The 26,172-nt window shown below is 39.7% G+C and overlaps 1 protein-coding gene across 14 annotated transcripts in view; it reads right to left on the reverse strand.

Moving 5' to 3' along the window:
• TCF7 (transcription factor 7) overlaps window positions 1-26,172 on the reverse strand; it is a 152,454-nt gene that overhangs the window by 25,641 nt on the left and 100,641 nt on the right. For 8 of the 14 annotated variants that reach the window (XM_070739248.1, XM_070739252.1, XM_070739244.1 and 5 more), the window contains exons 5-9: window positions 24,598-24,688; window positions 11,398-11,484; window positions 8,533-8,643; window positions 5,984-6,146; window positions 2,434-2,541 (exon numbers count right to left, since the gene is read on the reverse strand). In XM_070739248.1, coding sequence (XP_070595349.1) covers window positions 2,434-2,541; window positions 5,984-6,146; window positions 8,533-8,643; window positions 11,398-11,484; window positions 24,598-24,688 — 560 coding nt within the window. The remainder of the gene's footprint in view (window positions 1-2,433; window positions 2,542-5,983; window positions 6,147-8,532; window positions 8,644-11,397; window positions 11,485-24,597; window positions 24,689-26,172) is intronic. The other 6 variants (XM_070739245.1, XM_070739249.1, XM_070739255.1 and 3 more) reach the window with 1 other exon arrangement.

Consider the following 26,172-nt stretch of genomic DNA (forward strand, 5'->3'; position numbering starts at 1 on the left):
ATCCCACATATTTTAGAATACCCGTTTCCCAATACAGTGATACCTCGTCTTACAAACCCCTCATCATACAAACTTTTCGAGATACAAACCCGGGGTTTAAGATTTTTTTGCTTCTTCTTCCAAACTATTTTCACCTTACAAACCCAAGCCTCCGGACTTCTGTTGGCAGCGAAGCACCCGTTTTTGCACTGCTGGGATTCCCCTGAGGCTCCCCTCCATGGGAAACACCACCTCTGGACTTCTGTGTTTTTGCGATGCTGCAGGGGAATCCCAGCAGCGCAAAAATGGGTGCTTCGTTGGCAACGGAAGTCCAGAGGTGGGGTTTCCCAGTGAGGGGAGCCTCAGCGAAATTGCAGCATCACAAAAACATGGAAGTCTGGAGGTGGGGTTTCCCAGCGAGGGGCGCTTCAGCGAAATCGCAGTATCTCAAAAACATGGAAGTCTGGAGGTGGGGTTTCCCAGTGAGGGGCGCCTCAGCGAAATCGCAGTATCTCAAAAACATGGAAGTCTGGAGGTGGGGTTTCCCAGCGAGGGGCGCTTCAGCGAAATCGCAGTATCTCAAAAACATGGAAGTCTGGAGGTGGGGTTTCCCAGCGAGGGGCGCTTCAGCGAAATTGCAGCATCACAAAAACATGGAAGTCTGGAGGTGGGGTTTCCCAGAGAGGGGCGCCTCAGCGAAATCGCAGTATCTCAAAAACATGGAAGTCTGGAGGTGGGGTTTCCCAGTGAGGGGCGCCTCAGCGAAATCGCAGTATCTCAAAAACATGGAAGTCTGGAGGTGGGGTTTCCCAGCGAGGGGCGCTTCAGCGAAATCGCAGTATCTCAAAAACATGGAAGTCTGGAGGTGAGGTTTCCCAGCGAGGGGCGCTTCAGCGAAATCGCAGTATCTCAAAAACATGGAAGTCTGGAGGTGGGGTTTCCCAGCGAGGGGCGCCTCAGCGAAATCGCAGTATCTCAAAAACATGGAAGTCTGGAGGTGGGGTTTCCCAGCGAGGGGCGCTTCAGCGAAATCGCAGTATCTCAAAAACATGGAAGTCTGGAGGTGGGGTTTCCCAGCGAGGGGCGCTTCAGCGAAATCGCAGTATCTCAAAAACATGGAAGTCTGGAGGTGGGGTTTCCCAGCGAGGGGCGCCTCAGCGAAATCGCAGTATCTCAAAAACATGGAAGTCTGGAGGTGGGGTTTCCCAGTGAGGGGCGCTTCAGCGAAATCGCAGTATCTCAAAAACATGGAAGTCTGGAGGTGAGGTTTCCCAGCGAGGGGAGCCTCAGCGAAATTGCAGCATCACAAAAATATGGAAGTCTGGAGGTGGGGTTTCGAGGACTTCCATGTTTTTGCGATGCTGCAATTTTGCTGAGGCTCCCCTTGCTGGGAAACCCCACCTCCAGACTTCTGTTGCCAGCGAAGCACCCCTGTAGCATCACAAATCTAATAAATAAATAAATAAATAAATCACAAAAACATGGAAGTCCGGAGGTGGGGTTTCCCATGGAGAGGAGCCTCAGGGGAATCCCAGCAGCCCAAAAACGGGTGCTTCGGCTGGCAAAATGGGTGAGTTTTGGGCTTGTGTTAATCGCTTTTCGAATGATTCCTATGGGAAACATTGTTTTGTCTTACAAACTTTTCACTTTACAAACCTCATCCCAGAACCAATTAAGTTCGTAAGATGAGGTATCACTGTATTTCGGTCTGTGACCCAATCAGAGGAATTGTGGACAAACACAATCATCCACTCTCATGGCAAATAGAGATAATGGCATTAAATACATTAAACTTCTTTTGGGGTTGTATTGAAGTCCTGCTGAAACCAATGTCTGAAGGGCAGTTACAGAAGGGTTTAATCTACTCTCAATATTCTGGTTTATAATAACCTATTGAATTAACACCCTAAATTCAATGGAAGAACATTTCCTCATGTCCCAAGTGCCTGGACAGTGGTACCACTAATTCTTGAGCACAATTTGCTGTCAATTCTCTCCCCCCACCCCAAATCCTCTTCCATGCCATGCAAAGGATTCACCTGAAAGTAGGAGCTTGTGTATGTGTGAATTATGACTTGCAATATATTGTGAGAAAGTGATGGCAGGGCAGCAGAAAAGAGAATCCCATTGATCTTAAAAAAGGTTATTTGTTAAGATCAGAATGTTTTTAGGGTAAAATATAAAATAAAGTATTCTTGCCATCAACATTGCTTGGCCTTTTTCTACCAGTTTCATGTGACCTTTACTATATATGACTCAGATAATCCAGCTAAAGCTTTTGAAACCAATCTTCAACGTAGTTTCCCACTGAGTTGGCATCACTTATAAACTACTAAGGCAGATAACTGAAAGCCATTAGTGGCAAAGATAGAAAAAGCCCAAAGTTATTTTAAAAGTAAAAATGGCTAGTGTCCTACACAAACTCTGCCACCACAACAGATCCCAGATACTCACATAATTATCTCTTGCAGACCAGCCAGGATAGAGCTGCATGTGAAGCTGCCTTTCCTTGCGGGCCAGTTCATAATACTTGGCTTGCTCCTCCCGTGACAATGCGTGCCACTGAAAAGAAACATAAAAAGTAATGAGTGCCCAAGAAATTTACAGTGCTCTCACAGCCTGATCAGAAAAGAGTACTGCTGCCTGATGTTGGTAGGTTTTGGTAGCTCCCATCAGCAGCAACTGGCCACATTCTTAAACAAAATCTAAAATATACCTAGAAATCTTTCTTTCTTTCTTTCTTTCTTTCTTTCTTTCTTTCTTTCTTTCTTTCTTTCTTTCTTTCTTTCTTTCTTTCTTTCTTTCTTGTTTGTTTGTTGTTAGAGTTGAAAGGGACCATGCAGGTCATCAAGTCCAACCCCCTGCCTGAGCAGGAATCCTAAAGCACCCCAGCCAAGTGGCAGTCCAATCTCCTCTTGAAAGTGTCCAGAGTTGGGGAGTTCACAACCTCCACAGGCAGGTTGTTCCACTGGTTGATCGCTCTGACCGTCAGGAAGTTTTTTCTTACTTCTAGGTTGAATCTCTCCTTGGTCAGCTTCTAGCCATTGTTCCTCGTCCGGCCCTCTGGTGCTCTGGAGAATAGAGTGGCCCCCTCCTCTCTGTGGTAACCCCTCATATACCTGTATACAGCTATCATGTCCTCTCTAGCCCTCCTTTTCTCTAGGCTATCCATGCCCAGTTCCCGCAATCTCTCTTCGTAAGTCTTGGTTTCAAGTCCCCTAATCAGTTTGGTTGCTCTTTTCTGCACCTTCTCCAGAGTTTCAATGTCTCTTTTGAAGTGTGGTGACCAGAACTGGATGCAATACTCCAGATGTGGTCTGACCAGGGCGTAGTAGAGTGGTATTAATACTTCCCTGGTCTTGGAGTGTATCCCCCTGTTGATGCAGCTTAGGATAGTGTTGGATTTTTTGGCCGCTGCTGCACATTGCTGGCTCATGTTTAGCTGATTATCCACCAAGACTCCAAGATCTCTTTCGCAGTCACTACTGCTAAGTGGGGTTTCTCCCAGGCTGTATGTGTGTCTAGGTTTTTTTTTTACCAAGGTGAAGGACTTTGCTCTTGTCGACGTTGAACATCATGTTGTAAGTGTGGGCCCATAGTGTTAATTCTCTTACCATCTAATTTATTGCATTCCCTGTTTCCCCCAAAATGAGACATCACCTGATAATAAGCCCAATCAGACTTTTGAGTGCATGGCAATAAGGCCAAGCACTTATTTCAGGGTTCAAAAAAAATATAAGACAGGGTCTTATTTTTGGGGAAAGACGATAGATGCATGGAAGGAAGATCAACATATTCACAAAGATTCAGCCCTTAACTTTATACATGGTATTTGGAAACATTCTGTTGTACACATCTGATCTTGATAAACACATGAAAGAAGAATCTTCTACATAAAGAGCAGAACGAGGAATTTGTGACCTTGCAGATGCTGCCGAACTACAACTTCTAGACATTTGTTTATTAATTATATCGATTTATATAGCCATCATCTCACAGCTGTGAATCTGAAGAATGGCCAGTAGGAAGGATTCTGGGGACTGCAGGTCAGCAAAAACAATACAGTTCCAACTCTTGTGATAAGGTAATGTTCCATTTCCCCCTTCCACCTACGAGTTTTCTGTACCAGAACACGAGAAAAAAAGTTGTAGAAATAGCAATTTTATTTTAGATTTTCTTCGTTTCTCAAATCCCCAATTACTAATTCAGTCACTGCTATTCATTTGCATATGCCTATACTTATCAGTTTTTATGTAAACTCAACTTCTCTGTGCAGAAAGTAACAGCAAAAGTTTATTAAATAAGAATTCAACTTCTTATTCTATAAGTAAATAGAATCCCTGTACATTGTTCAACCCCACCCCCCACAATTTAAGATTAGAAGATTTTGACTGAATTCTCAACACATTGTTTTTACTTTTTTAAAAAATGAATAAACACATATATATCTGCTTTAAGTCTTTATTAGCTAGAATCAAGATCAGAATTTGGGATAAAAGTGAAAGTTATATACCTAACAAATTTATGCCTTGATGAGAAAAAGGAAATGATACAATTGCCAAAAAAGGAAATTACAGAGATCAGCGGTCTTTGAAATCCAAAATGAAAAAACTTCCTCAGCTATAATAAATTAGTTGAGCAGCCTTTGGTAGGTCACTTCTCATGTTATATCCCCTCTCCAAAATGACAATAGTTGGCACCTGCCTCACAGTATTGTGTGGATCTGTATTTTGTTGGAGGGATAATGTTTTATATCTAGAAAGTGTTCTACAAATAATCAATTTGAGTTTCCTGACATTTTATTTTTTATTTTATTTTTTTATTTATTCTTTGTCCAATATACAATACATATGGAAGAGAATAGACATTAAGTAATATATATAAAGATAGAAAGATAGAAAGTGAAAAAGAAGAGAAGTAGATGGGAGGGAGAGAATGGAGCTGTGATGTTCCTTTAATATACCAGGGTGATTCGACACAAAATGTAACCCTATTGTTAAAGGGGCACTGACAGCTAAAAAAACTGTGTAAAATGTGTTTTTTTAGTGTATATGCATTTTACCTTCTGTGACAGGCGGGGGGGGGGGAGGTTTCTTTGGAGTAGGGACGTGCCCGAGTAAATTTGCAGAGGCGGCAGTGACAAGTGCAGGGGACGGCGCGGCGACATATGGAGAGGGGGACGGTGTGGACGTGGGCAGGAGGCGGCGCGCAGCTAGATGAGAGAGAGGCGGCAATACCCCCCGTGTTTCCCCGAAAGTAAGACATATGTCTTACTTTCGGGGTACGGCTTATATTAGCCGACCCCCCTGAAACCCCCGATACGTCTTACAATCGGGGGTGTCTTACTATCGGGGAAACAGGGTCTATACATATATATATATATATATATATAGATAGATAGATAGATAGATAGATAGATAGATAGAGATAAGAGAGATAGATAGATAGATAAGGAGAGAATATATATGATATATGATATAAGGAAAGGCAATTGGACTTTTGAAAGTCCCAGATAATGAAATCTACTTCATGATCTGCTGATGCAGGGACTTATATACAATTTTTTAAAAAACAAATTGGAAAAAAGGGAAGAAAAATGTATTTTCTTAAGCTATCCATGCTGCAGCAGTGCAGAAGTTTTATTATAAATTTTGCACTGAAACAGATGCAGAGACCATCAAAATCAAAATATGGAGAAGGTGCAGCAAAACCGAACCCATGGAGATCTCGGTTCTGGAAAAGTGGGTTGGCTTGACATAGTGCAAACTGCACATTAACCAGGCCACTATACAACTAGACTATTCACCTATACAGGAGAAAAATGTTTGCAACTAAAATCCAGAATTTCTGAAAAATCAAACAACTCATTCATCATAAACTTTTCCTAAGGTTCACCTCTGTCAGTCCTGCTGCCCTTTGCTCACTGGCCATGCTATCCTCAGCTGACTTTCCTAATGCCTTTATATCAATCAATCAAAACAAGACAAACCACTTGTGCTCTTACCCGTCTTCCTAAGATTTGGTTGATTGCAGCACTTTCCTTCAAGGTGCATTCAGCAATGACCTTTGCCCGCATTTCTTTCATGTACAACATAAAAGCATTCAAAGGCTTCTTGATGGTAGGCTTCTTAGCTTCCTTTTCTCTCTTTGGTTCTGATTGTGATTTCCTTATATGAAAGAGAAAAGAAACCACTGATAATGTAAGGTCTTACCCTAGTACTGCAGCCTCTTAGAAAATAATAAAAAACAAGGATTGACAATGAAGGAATAAAAACAGACAAGCTAAAGAATAAACATTAAAAGAGCAAAGTATATTTTCTAATGGTAGCCAATCCCAAGACATTTATCACTGGAGATATAGTTTTGGTCTTTATGGTCCAAAATATCCTACAAAGCATCCTATTGGTCCAATTCAATTCATTTGCTCTGTCAATCTGATATATGAAATATCTATGTAGGAACCACCAGGACAGAAGATGTTATTTTTGAACTGCTACCCCAGATGTGTGCCTGATTATGTCTGATGAGTAACAAACAAGACTGCAATCTTCCAATCTGCAACCCTGAAAATGAGGCTTGTGGACAATGGCTTTGCAAATGAGAAGAAGCAGCTCCTCTTCCAAGAGATGGAACTGGTAAGGGAGTATGCCAGGAGAATGTATTAGACCACCTACTCCTGCCAGATCTTCCTCCCACCTGAAGAAGTTCCCTTAGGAGGAACAGTTTATGATAACCCATTTCTGTGAAGCGAGGTGGGCAGCAGTCCAAAAGCACTGAATTTCTATCATGTCTGCCCCCCACTTCTGTGACAGCCTTCCAGAGACTTTTACAGACTGAACTTTTCTGGAGGATCTTTATGGATGGCTATAAATTATTATTACTTGGATATTTCTGTGTCCTTTGGCATTGGGCGGCATAGAAATCAATCAATCAATCAATCAATCAATCAATCAATCAAACAAACAAACAATCAAACAATCAAACAAACAATCAAACAATCAAACAATCCAAACAAACTAACTAACTAACTAACTAACTAACTAACTAACTAACTAACTAACTAACTAACTAACTAACTAAGTAACTAACCAACAAACTAACAAACTAACAATAATAATTATTAATTATATGTAGTTCTTGAGTTACAGTGGTAATTAGGGTCAGAATTTCCATTGATAAATGATGTGGTCATAAAGCCTGATGTGACATTTAGCAACAGGAATCCTGGCACTCCCCATTGCCATTATTACCAACTAACCCAAGCCATTCCCAGCTTGGTCCCTCACAATCCCTTAAGTTTGGACCTGCCTCCTCTTCTACTCCCCCATCAACTTATCACCCCCACCTCTCTGCCCTTATGGCCACTTTGCATTCTGTCACTTCTGTCACTCCTGCTGCCCTGTGATCACTACCCTCAGATGACTTTTGCCGTCTTCCTCCCTAACTAGTCATGCCCAGCCAGGTTTGAAGGACTTCTTACAGAAGTCACTTGTGCCACTCTCCAAATAACATGCACGGTTCCAGGCTTCTGTGACCATCTCAAATTCATGAGAAGGAGACATAGAAACATAGAAGACTGACGGCAGAAAAAGACCTCATGGTCCATCTAGTCTGCCCTTATACTATTTTCTGTATTTTATCTTAGGATGGATATATGTTTATCCCAGGCAGGTTTAAATTCAGTTACTGTGGATTTACCAACCACGTCTGCTGGAAGTTTGTTCCAAGGATCTACTACTCTTTCAGTAAAATAATATTTTCTCACGTTGCTTTTGATCTTTCCCCCAACTAACTTCACAGACACTCCTCAAGTCTGCTGTTCTCCAAATCATTTCCATCGTTCTTGAAAAGCCTCTGAGGCATCCTGAAGCACCATAAAAACAGCATGCACTTTTTGAAGGATAGTGTGAGTAGACTTGGAAGAAGGCCTAGGAGGGTCAAATGCTGCTTCACATAGGTTTGGCACATCCGCTTAGCAGGAGGAGAAAGATGGTGATGATCAATTAGATGTGGCAGAACCTGTGGACTGTGGGGTGGCAAGAGCTTTGAGCTGTGCCACTGGTTGTAGGCTTGAACTGAAGTAGCAGATAGGAGTTGGGGGCAGCTGACTGAAATTGCTAAATGCCTCAGGCCTCTACTTCAGCCCCCAGTGTTGCCACCACCACCAAGGAATGCTGCTGTGCAGGACAACCAAAAGAGCCGAAATGTGAGGATGGAAAAAAGGTAAGTTGGGGGAAGTGTCCCTGTAATCATAAATGTGGCCAGATTTCCAAAGATGTCCATAGGAGGTCTTCAATGTCTACAATTTTGATACTGTTCATAAATACCATACATTCAGCACCCCTGTAACTTTAAAACAGTGACTGATCTGTAAATTGAAAACTACGTCATTCTGTCTTTGTTGTGCATTGTACTACATTTTTTTTCTGGTGGAAAGTTTATTGTGTCTTACTATGTTGCTGTAAGTCTTGAAGATTCAGCAGCATAAAAATGTAACATATAAATAAATGGCACAGTACCTATTAGTCTTCATCCCAGTTCTTGGCTACTTACATGCTTCGGTCGTAATGATCCATTTCTTGTTTCCCAGATGGAGATGTGAGGCCTGGGTGTGGGAGGCCTGGTCCATGCATTCCAGAGCTAAGCACCAAAGGATGTGTAATCCTGCAAATATAACACAGATTTGTTATTGCCTGGACTTCTAATTTATCACATTAGAATGGGATTTGTACAGTAGTTGGATTCATTTCTAGATGTGGAGAGTGACTGTTTCATAGAACTGTGTGTGGACATTGGTATAACAGCAAAGTTTGCTGACTTCCATGTAGTTTGACATTTGCAGAGACATAAGCACAATATAAACTGAAACCTGGTTTTCTAAAGTCTTCTGGAACTGCAACATAATGGATTGCTTGGGCACTCAGCTGCTGTATTCTGAATTAGACTGAGAAATGCAACAATAGCAGCCAAGGGCTAATCTACACAGAATTTGGTTTTCAACTATCATAATACAAGGGGCCCACTAGGTGGGCTCACTAGGGGCTCACTAGGTGGCCCTTTCTAGCTTGATGTTGTTTCCCTTACATTGGCTGTTGGGGCAAACTAACACAAATGTTAACGTGTCAAAATGACAACCTCTCATCTGCTGCCATCATCTTTGGTTATCCTGAAATTCTGTAAGGGAAGCATTCTTCCTGGATGCAGAACACCCAAGAACACTTTTGACACAGCTCTTGGTATAAAGCTTATGGCAATGCTGAGTCAGGCAGCGCCAACTCCAACTTGGTATTTTATTCCTACAATGCCTGTAGTTAAATAAAGACTGCAAGACTTAATTTACTGTTTGATTAAAGAGCTGCGTTTAACAGTTCCTTACCTCAGGTTTAAGTTCTAAGAGAAATAAAAAAGGGGTGGGGAAAATTTTATGCTGATTTTCTGGCTTCAGTTCTTTGCAATAATTAGTTGTTCTTGCCAAGGAAACTAGGCTGCTGGGTGACTAAGCCCCTTTTAGATGAGGACCTAGAATCATATATCAATCCTTTGCCAAGATTTTCTTAGGCTAACTTCCTACAATCTGCATCTGAGGCTGTGGCTTTAGTGCTATATAAATATTGAATAGCCCTTGCCCTTTCTTTAGTAATTCTGAACACAAAGAGATATTAGAAAATGGGGCCACATTCCTGCAGTTTTCCTAAAAGAGATTGTAGGTGAATTGTTTGCACATTCTTCACCAGTTCTGAAAAGTACTTTCCGCATTATAGAAAGATGCTGTCAATTTACTGAGCATCATGACTAAAACTTGAGACAGCAGATTTGCCCATGGGAGACAACCAACTGTTCATTAGCTCTGTTGGCACAAAAAGAAATGATGCTTGATATTAATCTACTGGCATAGCTTAAAGCGTGATCATTATCTGTCAAGGTGTGCGTTCTTGTCTGAAAAGTCTGCCTCATTCTCTGCTCTTAATGGGAATGCTGCTATGGCAAAGAATGAAACTACCAGATAACTAGGAGGTCTGTCATTCATTTATCTTAAATATTAAGATACTTAGACAGGCAAAGGTGCCGGAGGCAGAGTAAACATTAAGGTAATGGCATAATAATACTATAATAGTAAAAATAATGATGTGCCTTTCCCCATTATGACTCCCAGAATGTCTTCATCAAGAGGCTTATTAGGACAATACAAAGCAGAAGCCAGAGGAGAAATGCAATGAATGGTGCTTGCACATACATTCCCTGTAGGTTAATGTATATTCCAGCTGGACCTTCTCAGGAGTAAAGAGAAAATAAATTTGGCATCCAGGTCATTCCGATTAGCTCCCCCAAATTTACAACCAAGTGGAACAAAGCCCAGCCAATTGATCAAATTATTTTGTGATGATTTGCAGGAAAGCCAATGGCATATTCGCTTCTGAAGTCGTTGCATTTTTGAAGTTTTGTATGAGAAGTCTGCATACCACTCAGAAGTTGCTGGAGAAACAGAAACGGCCTAGGTATGTGTTTGGTATGATGGCACACTCACCCTTGCATTTGCAATCCTCCGCTGTTGCAAATCGCCACACCCTCCCATAGAAGCAAAGCTAGTATTTGATACCAGCTGGTGGCCACTAAGATATTGGTGGAATGAGGAGAAAAGGGTAAACCCTCTGTAACTCAGCAGAGCAAAAGTGAATTGAGAAAAAGCAAAACATGGGCTCAACCAATGCAGCGCAAAAGGAAGAGAACCTGATAGCTTGCATGCATCAGTTTTTTTTACCTGATTTCTATTTCTGCTAAAGGCTACTAATTGAACAAAGTTGTAAGGACGTCCATTATTTCTCGAAGCTACACCAGGCAGACAATTTTTTTTAAAATGGTAGCCAACAAGATATTGCTTTGCTTGGTTTTTTGAGAACTCAGAGCAAAAAAGAATCACTAGTAAGGACGTGTATTGTCATTCTACCAAAGTCCTTAGAAAAGAGCCCTTGCAAATTCTGCCCAGCTTCAAAATCTGAAAAGAGGACTGAGGGTAGAGACCTGATATAGAGCAAGAGGCATTTTTGATAGAGCTTAAATAACTGCGGACGATTAAAAAAACCCACATTAGAGCATTTTCGGCTCTCCTTTTCCATTCTTAGAAACATGACAAAAAGAGATATGTTCTTTGGCTTTGCAACATCTTGTGAAGGTTCTCTCTCTCTACTCTCCTACTATTGTTGACCCCAGCCAAACTGTGCTTCTCCTCTGGAAGATCGTCAAATTATTTATTTATTTTGGGTCTGGAAAAAAATAATCTGTCTGTTTAAAATAAGAGAACTCCTTCCCTTTTGCTGCCACTTGGACATGAGAGCTTCTCTGTAAACCCTGCAAACTTTCATGGCTTGATTGCAACAGAAGCAGAGCGAACGTGTCCTGGCTCAGACAGCTTATACTTACCTGGAGAAAGTAGCCCCAGCAGAGAGCGCCGACGTATAGGGCTGTCTAAATCCACATGACTGGAAAGGGCAGACAGGTTGGCTCTGCCTGGGAGCAGGAAGAAAGAGGCTATAAAGCATCTACACCCATGTCACTTTTCCTGCATACTTTCTTTTTTTCCTGGACTCCTAGCTGGCTAAAGTTGGGAACTTGTATGTTGGGGAAAGGAAAACTTTTTTTTTAAAACTCATGGGCTTTTGTCTAGAATTTTGAATAGAGAAGAGTGTTCTCTAGAGTTTCTTTAGAGTTTCTCTAGAACTCCACCAGCCATGCTCAAAAGCTACCTGTAATGACTATATGTTTGGCTTTGAAATATGGCTAGAGAAGTAGGCTTTCATTCTTGGTCGAGCCAAACAATCAGGTAGAGATGTTTGATACAATCCTTCTCCCATGCATCAAGGGGTTCATCTAGTCTAGTTATTTGGGTACAAACAAGCAATGCAAAACTAATAATACCCCTAAAAATCCAGACAAATATTACTATCATCTATGCACAGACTTTCTCTTCTTTGCACTATTAGAAATTAAGATCTAAATAAAGAACATTTCAAATCCCACTTGACAGAAACACAAAGCCATTTCTTAGTTGATGCTCTTGAGTTAGTACTGAAATGGCACCAATCTTATAACTTGTTCTCTTACTTAAATGACACTTACAAATTTTCTCTATTCCATCCATACTCCAAATGGTTAGAGAAGATTACATTTCAATAGTGAAAGACATTGTTTAGCTTTGCACAAATTGACTTTTTTCCCTTTCTAAAAAGGGCTAAAATATCTTGGGTTTTATTGTAAACAGCCCCCCCCCATCCCAAATCCAAGCACATTCCCAGCGTACTCTTAGCAAAATGCCAAACAAATACATGCGTCTTTAGTTATTAGCCAAGATCTGTGTGTGGGATGCAAAGCTGGCAAAAATAATTTAGCATTACATCACAGGGAAACATGAAGTGGCAAGTAATCGGAGGACTGGATTGGGAATGCTTCTGCAAAATTCAACCGAATCCAGGACAGTATAGCACATTTTTTACTTTATAGACGCCTCCACATCAAAAATGTAAAAATATATGATTTATACTTTTTCTACTCATGAAACAGATAATGGATTGCAACAAACTATACCTAGCAAAGGTAAGCATGAAATACTGTGAAATTCTGAGAAAGTATTAGTATCTGCTCTAATTATTAATCAGTTTTTGAGGATTTTGATCACTATCCCATTTGAAACCTTTCACCTAGGAGGAAATTTCATGCCAGAATTTCCTAGCCATCATCACTTCCATTGAGAATTTATGGATCTGAAGTCCATCCATTTGAAAGCTGCCAAGATTTGAAAACTCTAATCCAAGACCTCGGAGCTGTACTTAATTATATTGGGATGGAAGCATCTAGTGGATATCTTGTTAAGAATCAAGTGTTTATTTATAAGACATTGCTCAGCTATCTCAAATACAGGAAAAACCATGCTGCAAGTAATGCTGGTGGAAACTTGTGGCAAGGTCAAAAGGCTGGAAACCATGTCTTAATTGTGGGCAAGATCATCAAACTTCAGTAGATGTAGATCTGCAGCTGTGGACAAAGCCACAAAAAAAATGTGCACTAATGATGTCAGTATTGAAAGAGATTTCTCATTTTACAAGGACATATGCAATAAAACCACAGAATGTGAAATCCATGAATGAATATATGTCAATGTTTTGGATGCAGAAAATAAATAATGAGTTATTTTATATGGTCTGGAATAAGTGAAATTTAAATGAGATGATATATTCAGGGCATGGAACTGTAAGAAATAATAATAAAATATCAAAGGCAATGGTGTAGCAACAGAACGGAAAGGACAATTATAATTATGCATTAGAATCCTGTAAATCATAACAATTGAATTTAATGTATTTTCAGTGAACATGAATATTACACAAGGATATGTATTCACCAAAACACAATGGGGGAAAAATAGGCTAAGAGGTAGGCAAGCCTTGTGTACTGGTTATTGAATGCAATACCTAGACATGCAGTACTACTAATGGAAAGTTACAATGCAAAAGAAACAAGGAATTACAGGAAGATTTCAATGGGCAAATACTATAATGCAGGAGACAGAATATTAAGAGTTCTGTGAACAGAATTATTTTTTGTTATTAATATTTATTTTAAGCAATATAAATACAGATTATAGACTGGAACATTAACTACATAATATCCTAGTCATCTCCCTTAAGGATTATTGCAATGAGCTCTAAAGGAGGCTGTCCTTAAAGAATATTTGGAAACTGCAGCTGGTGCAGAATGTGGCTACATGAGGAGTCTTGGGTCTCCAAGGATTGTGAAAGTAACACCTCTGCTGCACCGGATGCCAGTTTGATTCCAAGTCCAATTTATTTCCTTTAAATATGCTGACTCTGTAAACCTCTTAGAGAGGGCTGTAAAAGCACTATGAAATGGTATATAAGTATATGTGTTATTGCTATCATGTCTTTAGAACTGAAAATATCAGGCCCTCCAGAAGGAAGGGAAGACCTGATTCTGCCAGCTGGCATGGGGTCAAAGAGTGGCTCACAACCCTGAGATTGGTGGTGGCTTAAGGGTGCTCCTTCTGCTGTTTTTAACCTTTAAGCATGTCTTTTCACTTTGTTTTAATTCTTTTTGAATTGTATTTCTTTATATGGTTTTATTATTTGTATCTGTAAACTGCCTAGAGTCACTTGGATAGTGAAATGGGAAATATCTACATTTGATAAATAATAAATAGGAATTGGAAAATGGGGAAGTGCAGGTGCACCTCCAGGTAAAAAAAGTAAAATTATTCATTTCAAGTACATGTATTCAATTTAGCAAATTAAAAACAGCATACAGATGTTGTTGGCAGACACAGGATTAATATAAGGATCAGATTCAGCGTACTTAACATATAAGAAAGAAGACATGAAGAGCAAGAAGACGAAACAAGAGACATGTTATGGGAACCAAAATAGAAAAAATATCCCTAAAATCTTAAGAACATATTAAAATGGCTTTTAGAGTAAGCTACCAAAATAGCTAGGTTGTGTTGTGGTTAGCTCTGGCCCAGCTCCTGCCCCAAGGACTGTGGATGTGGGGGAGACATCCACATGCTGCAGACCTGTTTTGCCCCCGGTGGAATCTGATGATGAAGGCTCATCTGACCAAGAAGACATGAGTGACAGGGAGAGGGAGAGTGTGGCAGACAGCTCAGAAGGAGATCAATTATCTAGCTCCTCCTTGGATTCAGAACAACAGTTAATGATACAGCCACACATGCGGAGAGCGATGCATAGGTAACAACAACTGAGAGATTATTATCAAAGAAAATGAGGCCACCTGTGGTTGGGTGGGTCTGTGGTAATTAGTGAGGCTGCTATAAAGAGCAGCCTGTGGATTTGGCCATTGTGGAGGATTATCTGATCGTTGTGTTTCATGACTGCGTTACTGACTTTGACTTTTTGTGTGCTGATTTTTCCCTGCTTTGAAACTAAACCAGAGCAAAGTGTGTTTCACTTTGTGAAAGAAGAAGGACTTTGAATTGCCTCACAGCTGCAAGCTAAGTATCGCAGGACTGATAAGGGACTTGTATAAATTACCAGTTTGTTTGGAGACTAGTGCTCTTTGCTATACCAAAAGAGGGCTTAGTTTAAGTGAATTTTCATTATAAAGAACATTGTTTTGAATTTTCAAATGTGTGTGTGTCTGAAATTTGTACCTGTGAATTTTTGGGAGGATTCTACCAGAGAGCCCGACAGAACAGGTTGAAGATGGAGAATGAAAGTCTTGGATAACAACAAACGTGACTGAATGCAGATTTTCAGTTCCAAGCAAGAAAGGACAAGTAAAGCTATCTCAATCAAGAATGTCACCCAATAAAATAATGTGTCATGAAAAAACAAGCAAAAAAAAATCATCAGAATTAACCCTCAAAATATACATAGCCATTATTCAAGCAATCTAATATAGGCAAAGAAGTCTAAAAAAAGTGGAAGTTCTATAATGAAATATTTTACAAAGGTGCTTAAAAAATAACAAACATTTGTGTAGAAAGCAAATATTCAAAAACTAAATCCCCTGGAAAGTGAAATAGAAGAAGCAGTAAAGCAGGAGGGAAAACAGTTGCACACTAATAAATATGGTATAAATCCAAATTTCCCAAATGTTAGAAAAGATAACAAATATACCTATACCAAACAAGGATGATACAAGAGAGGTTTTGTTGCAAATTAATGAACCATTGCAATAGATCTTTATTTGGGTAAAAATTTGCTTGAGGCCTTAATAAAAAATAAAGACACATATACCGGTAGGTTGAAACCAGAAGAATTAGGTGGTACAACCTTAACATCCAGAGAACTTCTTGTAATATCTCTATTGCTGCTGGCATTGTCTTAATCTTCTTTCTTAGCTAACATAGCTATCAAAACTAGAAAACAACTTGAGGTACAAAGAGGAAATATTAAGCCTATACTTTCTAAAGTCCCAGTTTTCTATGCTCCATCCTAGGGTACACACCTGTGATTCTTAATGGCAAAAAAACTAAGTGAGTAGTCAAACTTCTGTCAGAAAGATTGGAACAAACTGTTTAAATCCGTGAAGATGAAAAGTATAAATGAAACCTGCATGGTTATATTTTAGAATAAAGGAAGACGAGGTGGCTTCCCTTTAAACCTAGATATGTTGCGAATATGAAGAAAACACCCAGAGGAGAATCTCTGGCAACATTACTTCCCTTTACAGGATAACAGAAGTTGGAAGTCACCATTGAAGAAACAAGATTTCTAGCTTAAAGAAGACAAGAAGACAGCAGAGAAGCAAAATGGGTTTTCCTCATCTATTTTTGCTGTGAAAAATACTTGGTTGGAGAAAATGGTTATACCTGTATGGTTATTTGAGGAGGGATAACATCTGAACATGCATGCCAAGTAGCAATGACATAATACATTGCACAATAACTAATCAGTAGAGCCAGATAACTTTCACCTGAAGAATTCAAATGAGATCTTGCCAATCTCTAACAAAAAAAGACAAGTTGCTGTTAAAACAATTTCCAGAGAACAGAAAGCCAAATAAAACAATTTTTAAATGTGTGCATGTTTGAGGTGTGGTACCAGAGAAGAACAGAACAATTTGGATAATGAATATCTCAAAGTAGTAGGTGGAAACAGTGATTAACTGCAGATTTCCTACCTTCTGAAACTCTTAAAACCTATAAAAGAAGAAAATCAGTAGAATCTTGGTAAAGAGAAATTCTTCGAATCATAGCTTTTATTTGTTTATTTGTTTGTTTATTATATGTTTATTGATGTTTGAAACATACTATCATAAATAACTTTTGAGAGTTATCAGCAACCATGCAAAATCAGGACACTCTGGATTGGTATTTATGAACTCATATATCTTTTTTATGGATTTTAAAATGCAGATAGGTTTAAACAAATTCTTTGATTTTTTTAAAAACCCTTTTGATAAAGACTCCTTCACTTTAGAAATATAGATCCTCTTATGCTCACAAATAAATCAAATGCAAAACAGGCAAATATAACTGGAGAGTTCTGATTATGAGGAAAAATAAATGATCACTGAGTTAAAGCTACTTAATTTAATTGTAAAGAAAACGAGGCATACAATGTTTCAAGAGTAGAAGATTATTAGGGTTAATCATTGGAACTCAAAATTATCCATTGAAACTAATAAATATCAGGTTCAGAAAAAGAAAAGTAGAAAATATAGACTTCCACCGGTGGACTATGCATCTAGGAATTTTAGAAACTAAAGTCCAGTGACTGAGAGCAATGGTCCCTAGCCTTTTGAGCACCAGGTACTGGTTCAGGGGGGAAAGTTTTTCCCATGGACCAGAGGGGGAATGTTTTCATGTGGCGCCTGCATTCCATGGATGGGGCTTTGATTTATTGATTTATTGGATCTGAACAACCTGGTCTCCTCTGGCATGCCATGGACCGGGGGTTGGGGACCCTTGACTTAGAGGGCCCAGGATGGGGAAATATATGACAATAGGCATTATTTTTGTAACACAGCCATGTGGTGGCAATCTATGATGCTTGCTGATAAATCATTTAGGAAATAGGCAAAGTCTATGGGAGATGGGAGATGACTGCACAAACTTCCGTATTAATTTATATTGTTTTGTTTGGCTTTGGTTCACCTCTGCACCTGAATTAGTTCCACTACCTAAATAGACCCATATAATAAAGAGTTATTAATTGAGAGAAATGAGAGTGATCAAGGCCATGTTTTGTATTGGTTCATTATCTAAATCAGTTCTGCTCACCAGGGGATCTTGGGAAACACTTTGTTATTTCAGCAAGTGAGAATAATCTTATATTGCTGCTATCAGGCCTGCTGAAATAATCTGTCTGGAATACTTTGAATCCCTTAAAGCATTAGATAAACATTACTGTTAACTATCATTATCAGTGTGGTTATTTCTGTCTCTTTTTAAAAATCAGTGTTTAGCTTCAATCCTGAGAGAGACAATACTGACGAGAATTTGGAAGTGTCATTTCATATGTCATGAACCAGCCAAGATCTATAATACAGCAGGAAACCAAAACGAGCATCGAAATTTAGTATTTTGGCTTTAGGGTTGAGAAAACAGTGACCACTAATCCACAAATGGAAATTGGTCACTCCGTGACTCAAGATGCTTCAATGGAACCCTCTGAAAATATATTAAATCGCCAAATCAGTTCAAGCAAAATAAAATCTTTCCGCCCCCTTTGTTATTTGGAGCACTTCCAATATAGCCCCATCAAGGGAAAATTCCTTCTACTGGGTTTAAAAGCTGACATAGTTTCAGGAAGGGGGAAACCCCCTAATAACAAGACATCATCTATTCTAAGTGAGCTCGTGGCTCATAGTTACAAGACTTTTTAGGAAAGCGGTATTGCATCAAATGTGAAACAACCAAAGACCAGATTCTAAATAATTTGCATAGTTTCTCAGGAGTCTCTCCATTAAACTACTTAAATGGGAGACTTACTTTTTTATCAGAACGCTTGACGAGTTGTGAGTCTAGTCCTTCTGAATGTCTCAAAGGTGCTTTTTCAAAAGGCAACTGGGTTATTTTTTTCCTTGAAACACCTTTGAGGCAACTATGACCTGGATGGCTAAGAATCTCCACAGGCATTCCTGCTGAACAGTTTCCTTCTCAGGAAAACCTCCTATCTATCTATCTATCTATCTATCTATCTATCTATCTATCTATCTATCTATCTATCTATCTATCTATCTATCTATCTATCTATCTATCTATCTATCTGATTTGTATGCCTCCCCTCTCCGTAGACTCTTGCTATATTATGACCATAGTGCCTGTTGGAATCAGCTTTCCCCCAGAACAGTGAACCTGTTCTCTTCAGAGCCGTTGCTTATCACCCCGCTCCTTATTGGCAAAAGGAGATTCTGGAGTCTCCCTCTTTCTCCATCTCCTCTTCCCAAACCAATTTGAATGCAACAAACACTGCCAAGCTCTGGAAAGGATGATAAATCAAAGGAGGAGACAAGGAAGGAAATTCTCTGTAGGGTTTTTTTTTTTTGGCTTGGATGCAAGCCTTTTTTAAATAAATAAATAAAAGGGACTAAAAACATTGGTAATATTTGTCCACACAGACAACAGTGTGAAGTCCTCTATAAAAGGCTTTATTAACAAACTGATGAATGCACAAGAATTACTTTTGTAGGGGCAAGATTAAGAAATAGATGGAAGGCAACTCACATAGCATTGTGCAATTATGATCTCCGTGGGGCTTATATAAGAGACATATAAGTGCACTGAGAAAGTTACGGCTAAATCACAATCTATATACGGGTTTATGGGAAAATGAAATTGAGCATAAATAAAATCAGCCCAATGAAATAGCAGCAAAATAAAATTGGTCCTCCTCCCCTTTGTGTGTATTTTTCTGGTTGGGAAAATACCAAGTGAAGACTGGTGGTATACAGTATTGGCAGCCAGCACAGTTATTGTTTAACGTGACTTTGGGCCTGCACGTAGTGCAAGTAGAATAATCCATAGAATTATTTCTGAGGAGTGCTCAAATTGGAAGAATTAATTCTCACACGGTCAGTAAGAAACAATATGATAGCAAATCTGACCATTGCAAAGATAAGAAAAGATGGAAACAAGGCAGCCTGCCCAAAAGAGACAGCCAGGCAATCTGTTGCATGAGGCAGGAAAGAAAGAAACCCAAGAGGTCTGAACACTCCTTTCAGCATACGGACTTGTTCCTGGATCCCAACTGTTGATATGGTTCTTTAGTTGTGGCTTCCTAACATCTTCAATGAGACGTTGGTTATCCAAACTCTTGGTTTCCTGGCAACCTACCTAAGTGGTTCCAGTCCAGTTCATTGGATGAAACCTGCCACAAATTATGGACATCCGGGTGATATTTTTAGTTACGGTTTATCTTGTATTACAATGTGCTGCAATTAAAGGCAAACAATTTTTGTGCTTGCAAAGGTGTCAGTTTAAAGCCACATCACACAATTGTCTTGGTTTTTTTTAAAAGAACATTAAAAATGATCAAAGAAGGATCCAGTCAGGTGAAGGACTTCAGGTGAAGTTTTTGCGTGTTTGGGTGTGTAAACTTTTTTGTCCACTTCCTCAATGTGGGCTTCCTCTAGAATTACCCAGCTAATGCAAGCAGTTTCTCTTCAAACTTAAATGAGATTTGAAGAAAAGAACAACACTGATTTTGATAAAAGATTAAACTACATGTCTAGGTGCCACAATGCAGAACCTAACCTATTATTTTGAGAGAAATATACTTGATATCGTATGTCAGTAAGACGGAGTGGCTGTGGGTTTTGCCTCCCAAGGACAATCCCATCTGTCCGTCCATTACCCTGGGGGGGGATTATTGACCCCCTCGGAGAGGGTCCACAACTTGGGCGTCCTCCTTGATCCACAGCTCACATTAGAGAACCATCTTTCAGCTGTGGCGAGGGTTCGCCTGGTGCACCAGTTGCGGCCCTATCTGGACCGGGACTCATTGCTCACAGTCACTCATGCCCTCATCACCTCAAGGTTCGACTACTGTAATGCTCTCTACATGGGGCTACCTTTGAAAAGTGTTCGGAAACTTCAGATCGTGCAGAATGCAGCTGCGAGAGCAGTCATGGGCTTACCTAGGTATGCCCATGTTTCACCATCACTCCGCAGTCTGCATTGGCTGCCGATCAATTTCCGGTCACAATTCAAAGTGTTGGTTATGACCTTTAAAGCCCTTCATGGCACTGGACCAGAATATCTCCGAGACTGCCTTCTGCCCCACGAATCCCAGCGACCGATTAGGTCCCACAGAGTGGGCCTTCTCCGGGTCCCGTCAACTAAACAATGTCGGTTGGCGGGCCCCAGGGGAAGAGCCTTCTCTGTGGCGGCCCCGACTCTCTGGAACCAACTCCCCCCAGAGATTAGAACTGCCCCTACTCTCCCTGCCTTCCGTAAACTCCTTAAAACCCACCTTTGCCGTCAGGCATGGGGGAACTGAAACACCTCCCCCGGGCATGTTCAATTTATGCATGGTATGTTTGTGTGTGTGTTTGTTAGTAAATGGGGTTCTTTTTAAATCTTTTTAAATATTTTAAATTTATTTGGATTTGTCATGATTTGCTGTATCTCGCTGTGAGCCGCCCCGAGTCTGTGGAGAGGGGCGGCATACAAATCTAAATAATAAATAAATAATAAATAAATAAATGGTGAACCTTTTTGGCACCAAGTGCCAAAAAGATTGTGCGGAAACATCGTGAGCGCGCACACACATTTACTGGGACCGTGCTCCAGAAAAACCAAAGTTCCAGGTGCTAGTGCGCATACATGTCCGACAATCAGCTGGCCGGTGCACATGTGCACACTTGGGTTTGGCACTGTCACACACGTGAAGGACAGCTGATCATCACATGCGCATGCATGTCAGGAACCTGGAAGAGAAACAGGCAAGGCTGCGCGTGCTGGGCGACATGCCACTTTGGGGGCCCTTGCATAGGGCCATATGTACTGTTAGCCCTTTTTCCCCTATACAGATTTATAGCCTAGCTCAGAAATGACAATTTTATACATGTATGCTATGAACTCTCTTTTTTAATTTTGCTAAAATTGAAATGGGTTCTTCAAACACTTACGCAATGTCACTATTTCCTCTCCCCAAATGCTTAGAAAGCCGTTCACTCCTGTTTTATCCCTTTGAGGAGGAAGATGGAGGCTTAGGAGGAGATGGAGTAACCCTGTACTGTCCTTCCCTGCCTTAAGTTGCTCCTGGTCCAGCAGCAAGAGACATCCCTTCATTCCCACTCCATATAGAAGCAAAGGATGGGGAGAAACAGCTTGTCTGGCATTTGCATATTAATTCCTTTGATAACAGAATAGCAAGAGCAAGAGCATTTAGACTTACATACCGCTTCATAGTGTTTTTACAGCCCTCTCTAAGAATCAACGTATCTCACCCAACAATCTGGGTCCTTATTTTACCCACCTCGCAAGGATGGAAGGCTGAGTCAACCTTGAGCCAGTGGTAAGATTTGATCTGCTGAACTACAGCTAGCTGTTAGCTGAAGTAGCCTGCAGTGCCGCATTCTAGCCATTGCGTCACCCTGGCTCAGAAGAGGAAAGAGAAACTGACAAAGGTCTTGTCAATTCCACTCTTCCTCCTTTGGTGTGGATTTCTGAGGGGGAGTTGCCAAGCTAGGCTCAAGCTTAGGAGCCAGGACCAAGAATGAGTAAGAACTTCCACCAATGGGCAATGGAGTCACTGCTTCATAAAGCAAAAAATAAATGAAATAATAGCAGCAATTTTAATTTAACTGCACTCAGCCAGAAATAAATCAGGACAGCTCTCAGGCACTGTTGATGTCATGGGAACACAGAGTTCCGGAGCCATCCTCACAATGGGTTCAGGCTCCTCATGGAAAGCATCCAAAGATGCAACTGTTTGAGGTTTTCAGCCACAACGTTAAAGATAGGGAAATTCTTTATGCTGACTTTATGTTGAAATGGACTGGGCCACAATGATCATGTTTTATATCCAAAAATATATCAGCTATGAAATACAGGGATAAGGGGAGTTAAAACTACTTAGAGGGGAAGTTGTTTGAGAAGGGAGAAAAATCTTTATTTATTCAACATATTTAAGGAATGTTTGTACCTGCCACCTTGGCATTATTTCTCTCATCCACTCTAAAATGTTTTTTTCTCCTATTGTCTGAGTTGTTAATCAACACCCGCAATGTAACCAGCTTAGGACAAAGACAATATTTTAAGGAAAAGAGAGAAGGAGAGAAAGGAATCTAAATCATCAACCTTGACTTAAGTTAGAGCATTAAGCATTTCTTCTTTTATGAATATAACTACATTCCTTGGCAAGGAAATATTTTACTGCTTAACTTGTAGGGCAGTTTATGACTGCATTCCACTTTTAAAAAATTACACTTAACCTTTCAATGCCAGGGTACCATCCTAATTTGCATGCTCCAATCAGTTAATCAGAAAAAAATACTGCCTTCTGATCTTATGTTTGATTCAGGTTAAGTTAGAAAAATGTATTGCTTACAAGATAAATTGACATTACAGTATACTATATGGCAGCACTTCATGTGCTGCATAAATATCATGCATTTTTTGCCTCTCTCAGATTAGAAAAACTAGCCGGGCTGTGAAATTCCTGGCAGACAAGAACACATAACTTGTAGACTGTGGATTGACTTGATGACTCATAAACAGTGCAGTTTAAGATCCATTGAAGATTTGCACTGACACATACTCTTAAAAACTCAAGTCAGTCAACACATCGGTTTAGAATACTGCTGATTTCAATGGGCTTTCCATCAATGACTCCAGTGTAAACAGTTGTGGTGTACTGTTCTTGACACTTATTCTTCTTAAGGTAGCTCTGATCTCCATTCTCAACTGGAGATTATTCAAGGTTTGCATTACTGAATATTAATATCTTAGCATTAAAAGTTGATTCATCCAAGGTGGTTTTGGTGAAGAGTATTAGTGACTACCAAATATTGTTTCCCAACAATATTGATGAATCTTGAGAAAACAGACTGACTGTCTACTGTAGCATTTCAGAAAAGCTAGAGAGCAAGCATTTTCTCAGGCATAACTTGACCACATTTCATAAGACTATTTCACCACATCAAATACATTCAGCCAGTCCTCCAGGTCAGAAATGGCAGTGAATCAACATGAGATGGAATCCCACGTTATTCAGGTCAAACAAACATTTGCCTTACCACATCCATCCACCACAAACTAAAATGATGATATGGATTAAACAGAGTGGAGAAAAGTCCATCAGAAATTAAATGAATGCATATACTAACTGAACCTTCCTCTCTTTCTTTCTTTCTTTCTTTCTTTCTTTCCTTCCTTCCTTCCTCCCTTCCTTTTTCCTTTCTTTTTTCTTTCTTTACCTTTCTTTACCTTTCTTTCTTTCCTACCTTCCTGCCTGTCTCCCTGCCTGCTTTTTTTTCAATCAACAATTTTTTTTAGTTATCACAACCAAAGCTTTTCAGGTGCCTTACCATTTATATCTTTTTATTGCCTTGAAAAACCAATTACAAAAGGAATGATGGAACAGTTACACAGATTTTTTTTTGATTGCAGAAATGTATAACTAGAAATCATGGGGTTGTACTTATACTCCAAAGAATTCTAAAAGTTATTACCAGATTATAAAGTTCAATGTAAAAAGGGAAACACGGTTCTTTTTTTAAATTTAGGTTTAAAATGCAAATGAAATAAACTGAAATTGCTTCAGGTTTTTTTCCTGGCTCCAACTACTATTTTTTGGAGCATGTCAGCTCCTGCCAGGCAGCTCCTGCTCAGAAAAAGCTCTGTATCTTGCTTTAGTTAACAACCTAAATTCTACAACCTGATTTTCTTTATTATTTCCGAATGGCAGCAGAGGGCTCAGGTAATGAAGGCATTCCAATTCTATGTGCAATGATACTTGATCAAAAAAAGTAGGAGAGCAAGAGAGAGAACTCAGTATGAACTCAGAGATATAAACACAGAATCTAGGAAACATGCTAAAATTCAACTATTGTGAAGGATGATGAGTATTAATACATGTCCCAAAATTACTTTTTTTTTTAAAAAAAAATGTTCTTCATCTGAAGGCCTTAAATACTTACCATCCCACAGAAGGTGTTATCTGTCCAACCCCAGTGGGAGGGAGGGAATAAAAACCAGAAATATCTGATGTTTGAGAAGGACGGTGTACACCTATCAGAAAATGAAAATACGAGGAAATTTAGGTTAGTTTTATAGTCTAGTTTTATAGCAGAGTCCTTGAGGAGTTGAACGGCATATAAATTAGATTAACAAACAAATAAATAAATAAAATGGATCCAAAAGATTCATGTTTGCTAACATCCAGTTAATTCATCCACTGGTACTTATCCCTTACCTTGTTCTTCCTACTATTTATTACTGATAAATATTCTTGGTCTTTTTTATCTGCAGTGTTCTTTTAAAGAATGCAGGCAAGTAGTCTAGATCAGTGTTTCCCAACCTTGGCAACTTGAAGATATTTGGACTTCAACTCCCAGAATTCCCCAGTCAGCGAATGCTTGTTGGGGAATTCTGGGAGTTGAAGTCCATATATCTTCATGTTGCCAAGGTTGGGAAACACTGGTCTAGATGGTGTGAGGCATAAAGGAAGTGAGTGAGGCAAAAATATCCAGAGCAAATGTCTATGGAAATTCACAATTATCAAGGCCATGGTTGTCCCAAAGGTGCTTCCCCCCCCCCAAAAGGCAATTAGACTTCAGTTCTGAAGAAATGAAGAGTTTTCAAAAGAAAAACCCCCAACAAAGTCCATTTGCAGTAAGAGTAAGTATAAGAGAGAATGTATACAACATAGTCAAGGTAGAACTAGGAAAGGAAGTAGTGTGGGAGATGAGAGGAGCCTTCAATTCAGTAGTGGGTTCTAAAACCCATCACTATCGTTTCATGTGTGGGCTCGCGCAGGATGCTTCTGCGCATGTGCAGAAGCATCCTGGATGGGTGGGTGGAGCCTCCCGTCAACAGCGCCACCTGTTCTAAGAAGTATGTGAAACTGGGAGCAACCCATCACTGCTTCAATTTATTTAGAGAATATAAAGATGTTATGCATAATTGGAGAGAAGATCTAAATTTGGGGGTAGATAGGGAGAAACCTGCATTCCAAAGGAAAACAACATGAAATTGACTTCCTTTTTGCTCTAAATTGCATTGCTGAAATAAAGAAAGCTTGCAAGAAAGCGTTTGGATTCTTGTGGGAAAAGATGATGAGCTCTACTTGGCGCTACTACTCAACAAATTAACTTTGACTCAAGAGTTTTTAAATTCCACCTATTTGTCTATATTCATGCTTTAACTCATTTATCCATTAACTAAATAAAAAAGCATTCCTACTTCTTTGCTTAATATTTGCTGTATAGAGATGCAGTATTGAGAAGGCATACTTCACTGGGTTATTGTGAAATACAGAGAACATATGATATGTGTTCTGCTTCAGATGACATCTACTGCAAATCGACAAAGATTAGAAGTCCAAATAAGTGTACACACACACACACACACACACACACACACACACACTTTCTTGCTGGATTTTTTTTCTCAAAAGGTGAAGGAATGAACAAGAACAATTGAGATTTGTTATCCTAGATTGAATCCTTATCAGCAGGGATGGATTGGCTGAAGAAGTGAAAGGGATGATGATT

This window comes from Erythrolamprus reginae, chromosome 2, assembly GCF_031021105.1.
Source record: "Erythrolamprus reginae isolate rEryReg1 chromosome 2, rEryReg1.hap1, whole genome shotgun sequence".
Classification (NCBI taxonomy): Eukaryota; Metazoa; Chordata; class Lepidosauria; order Squamata; family Dipsadidae; genus Erythrolamprus; species Erythrolamprus reginae.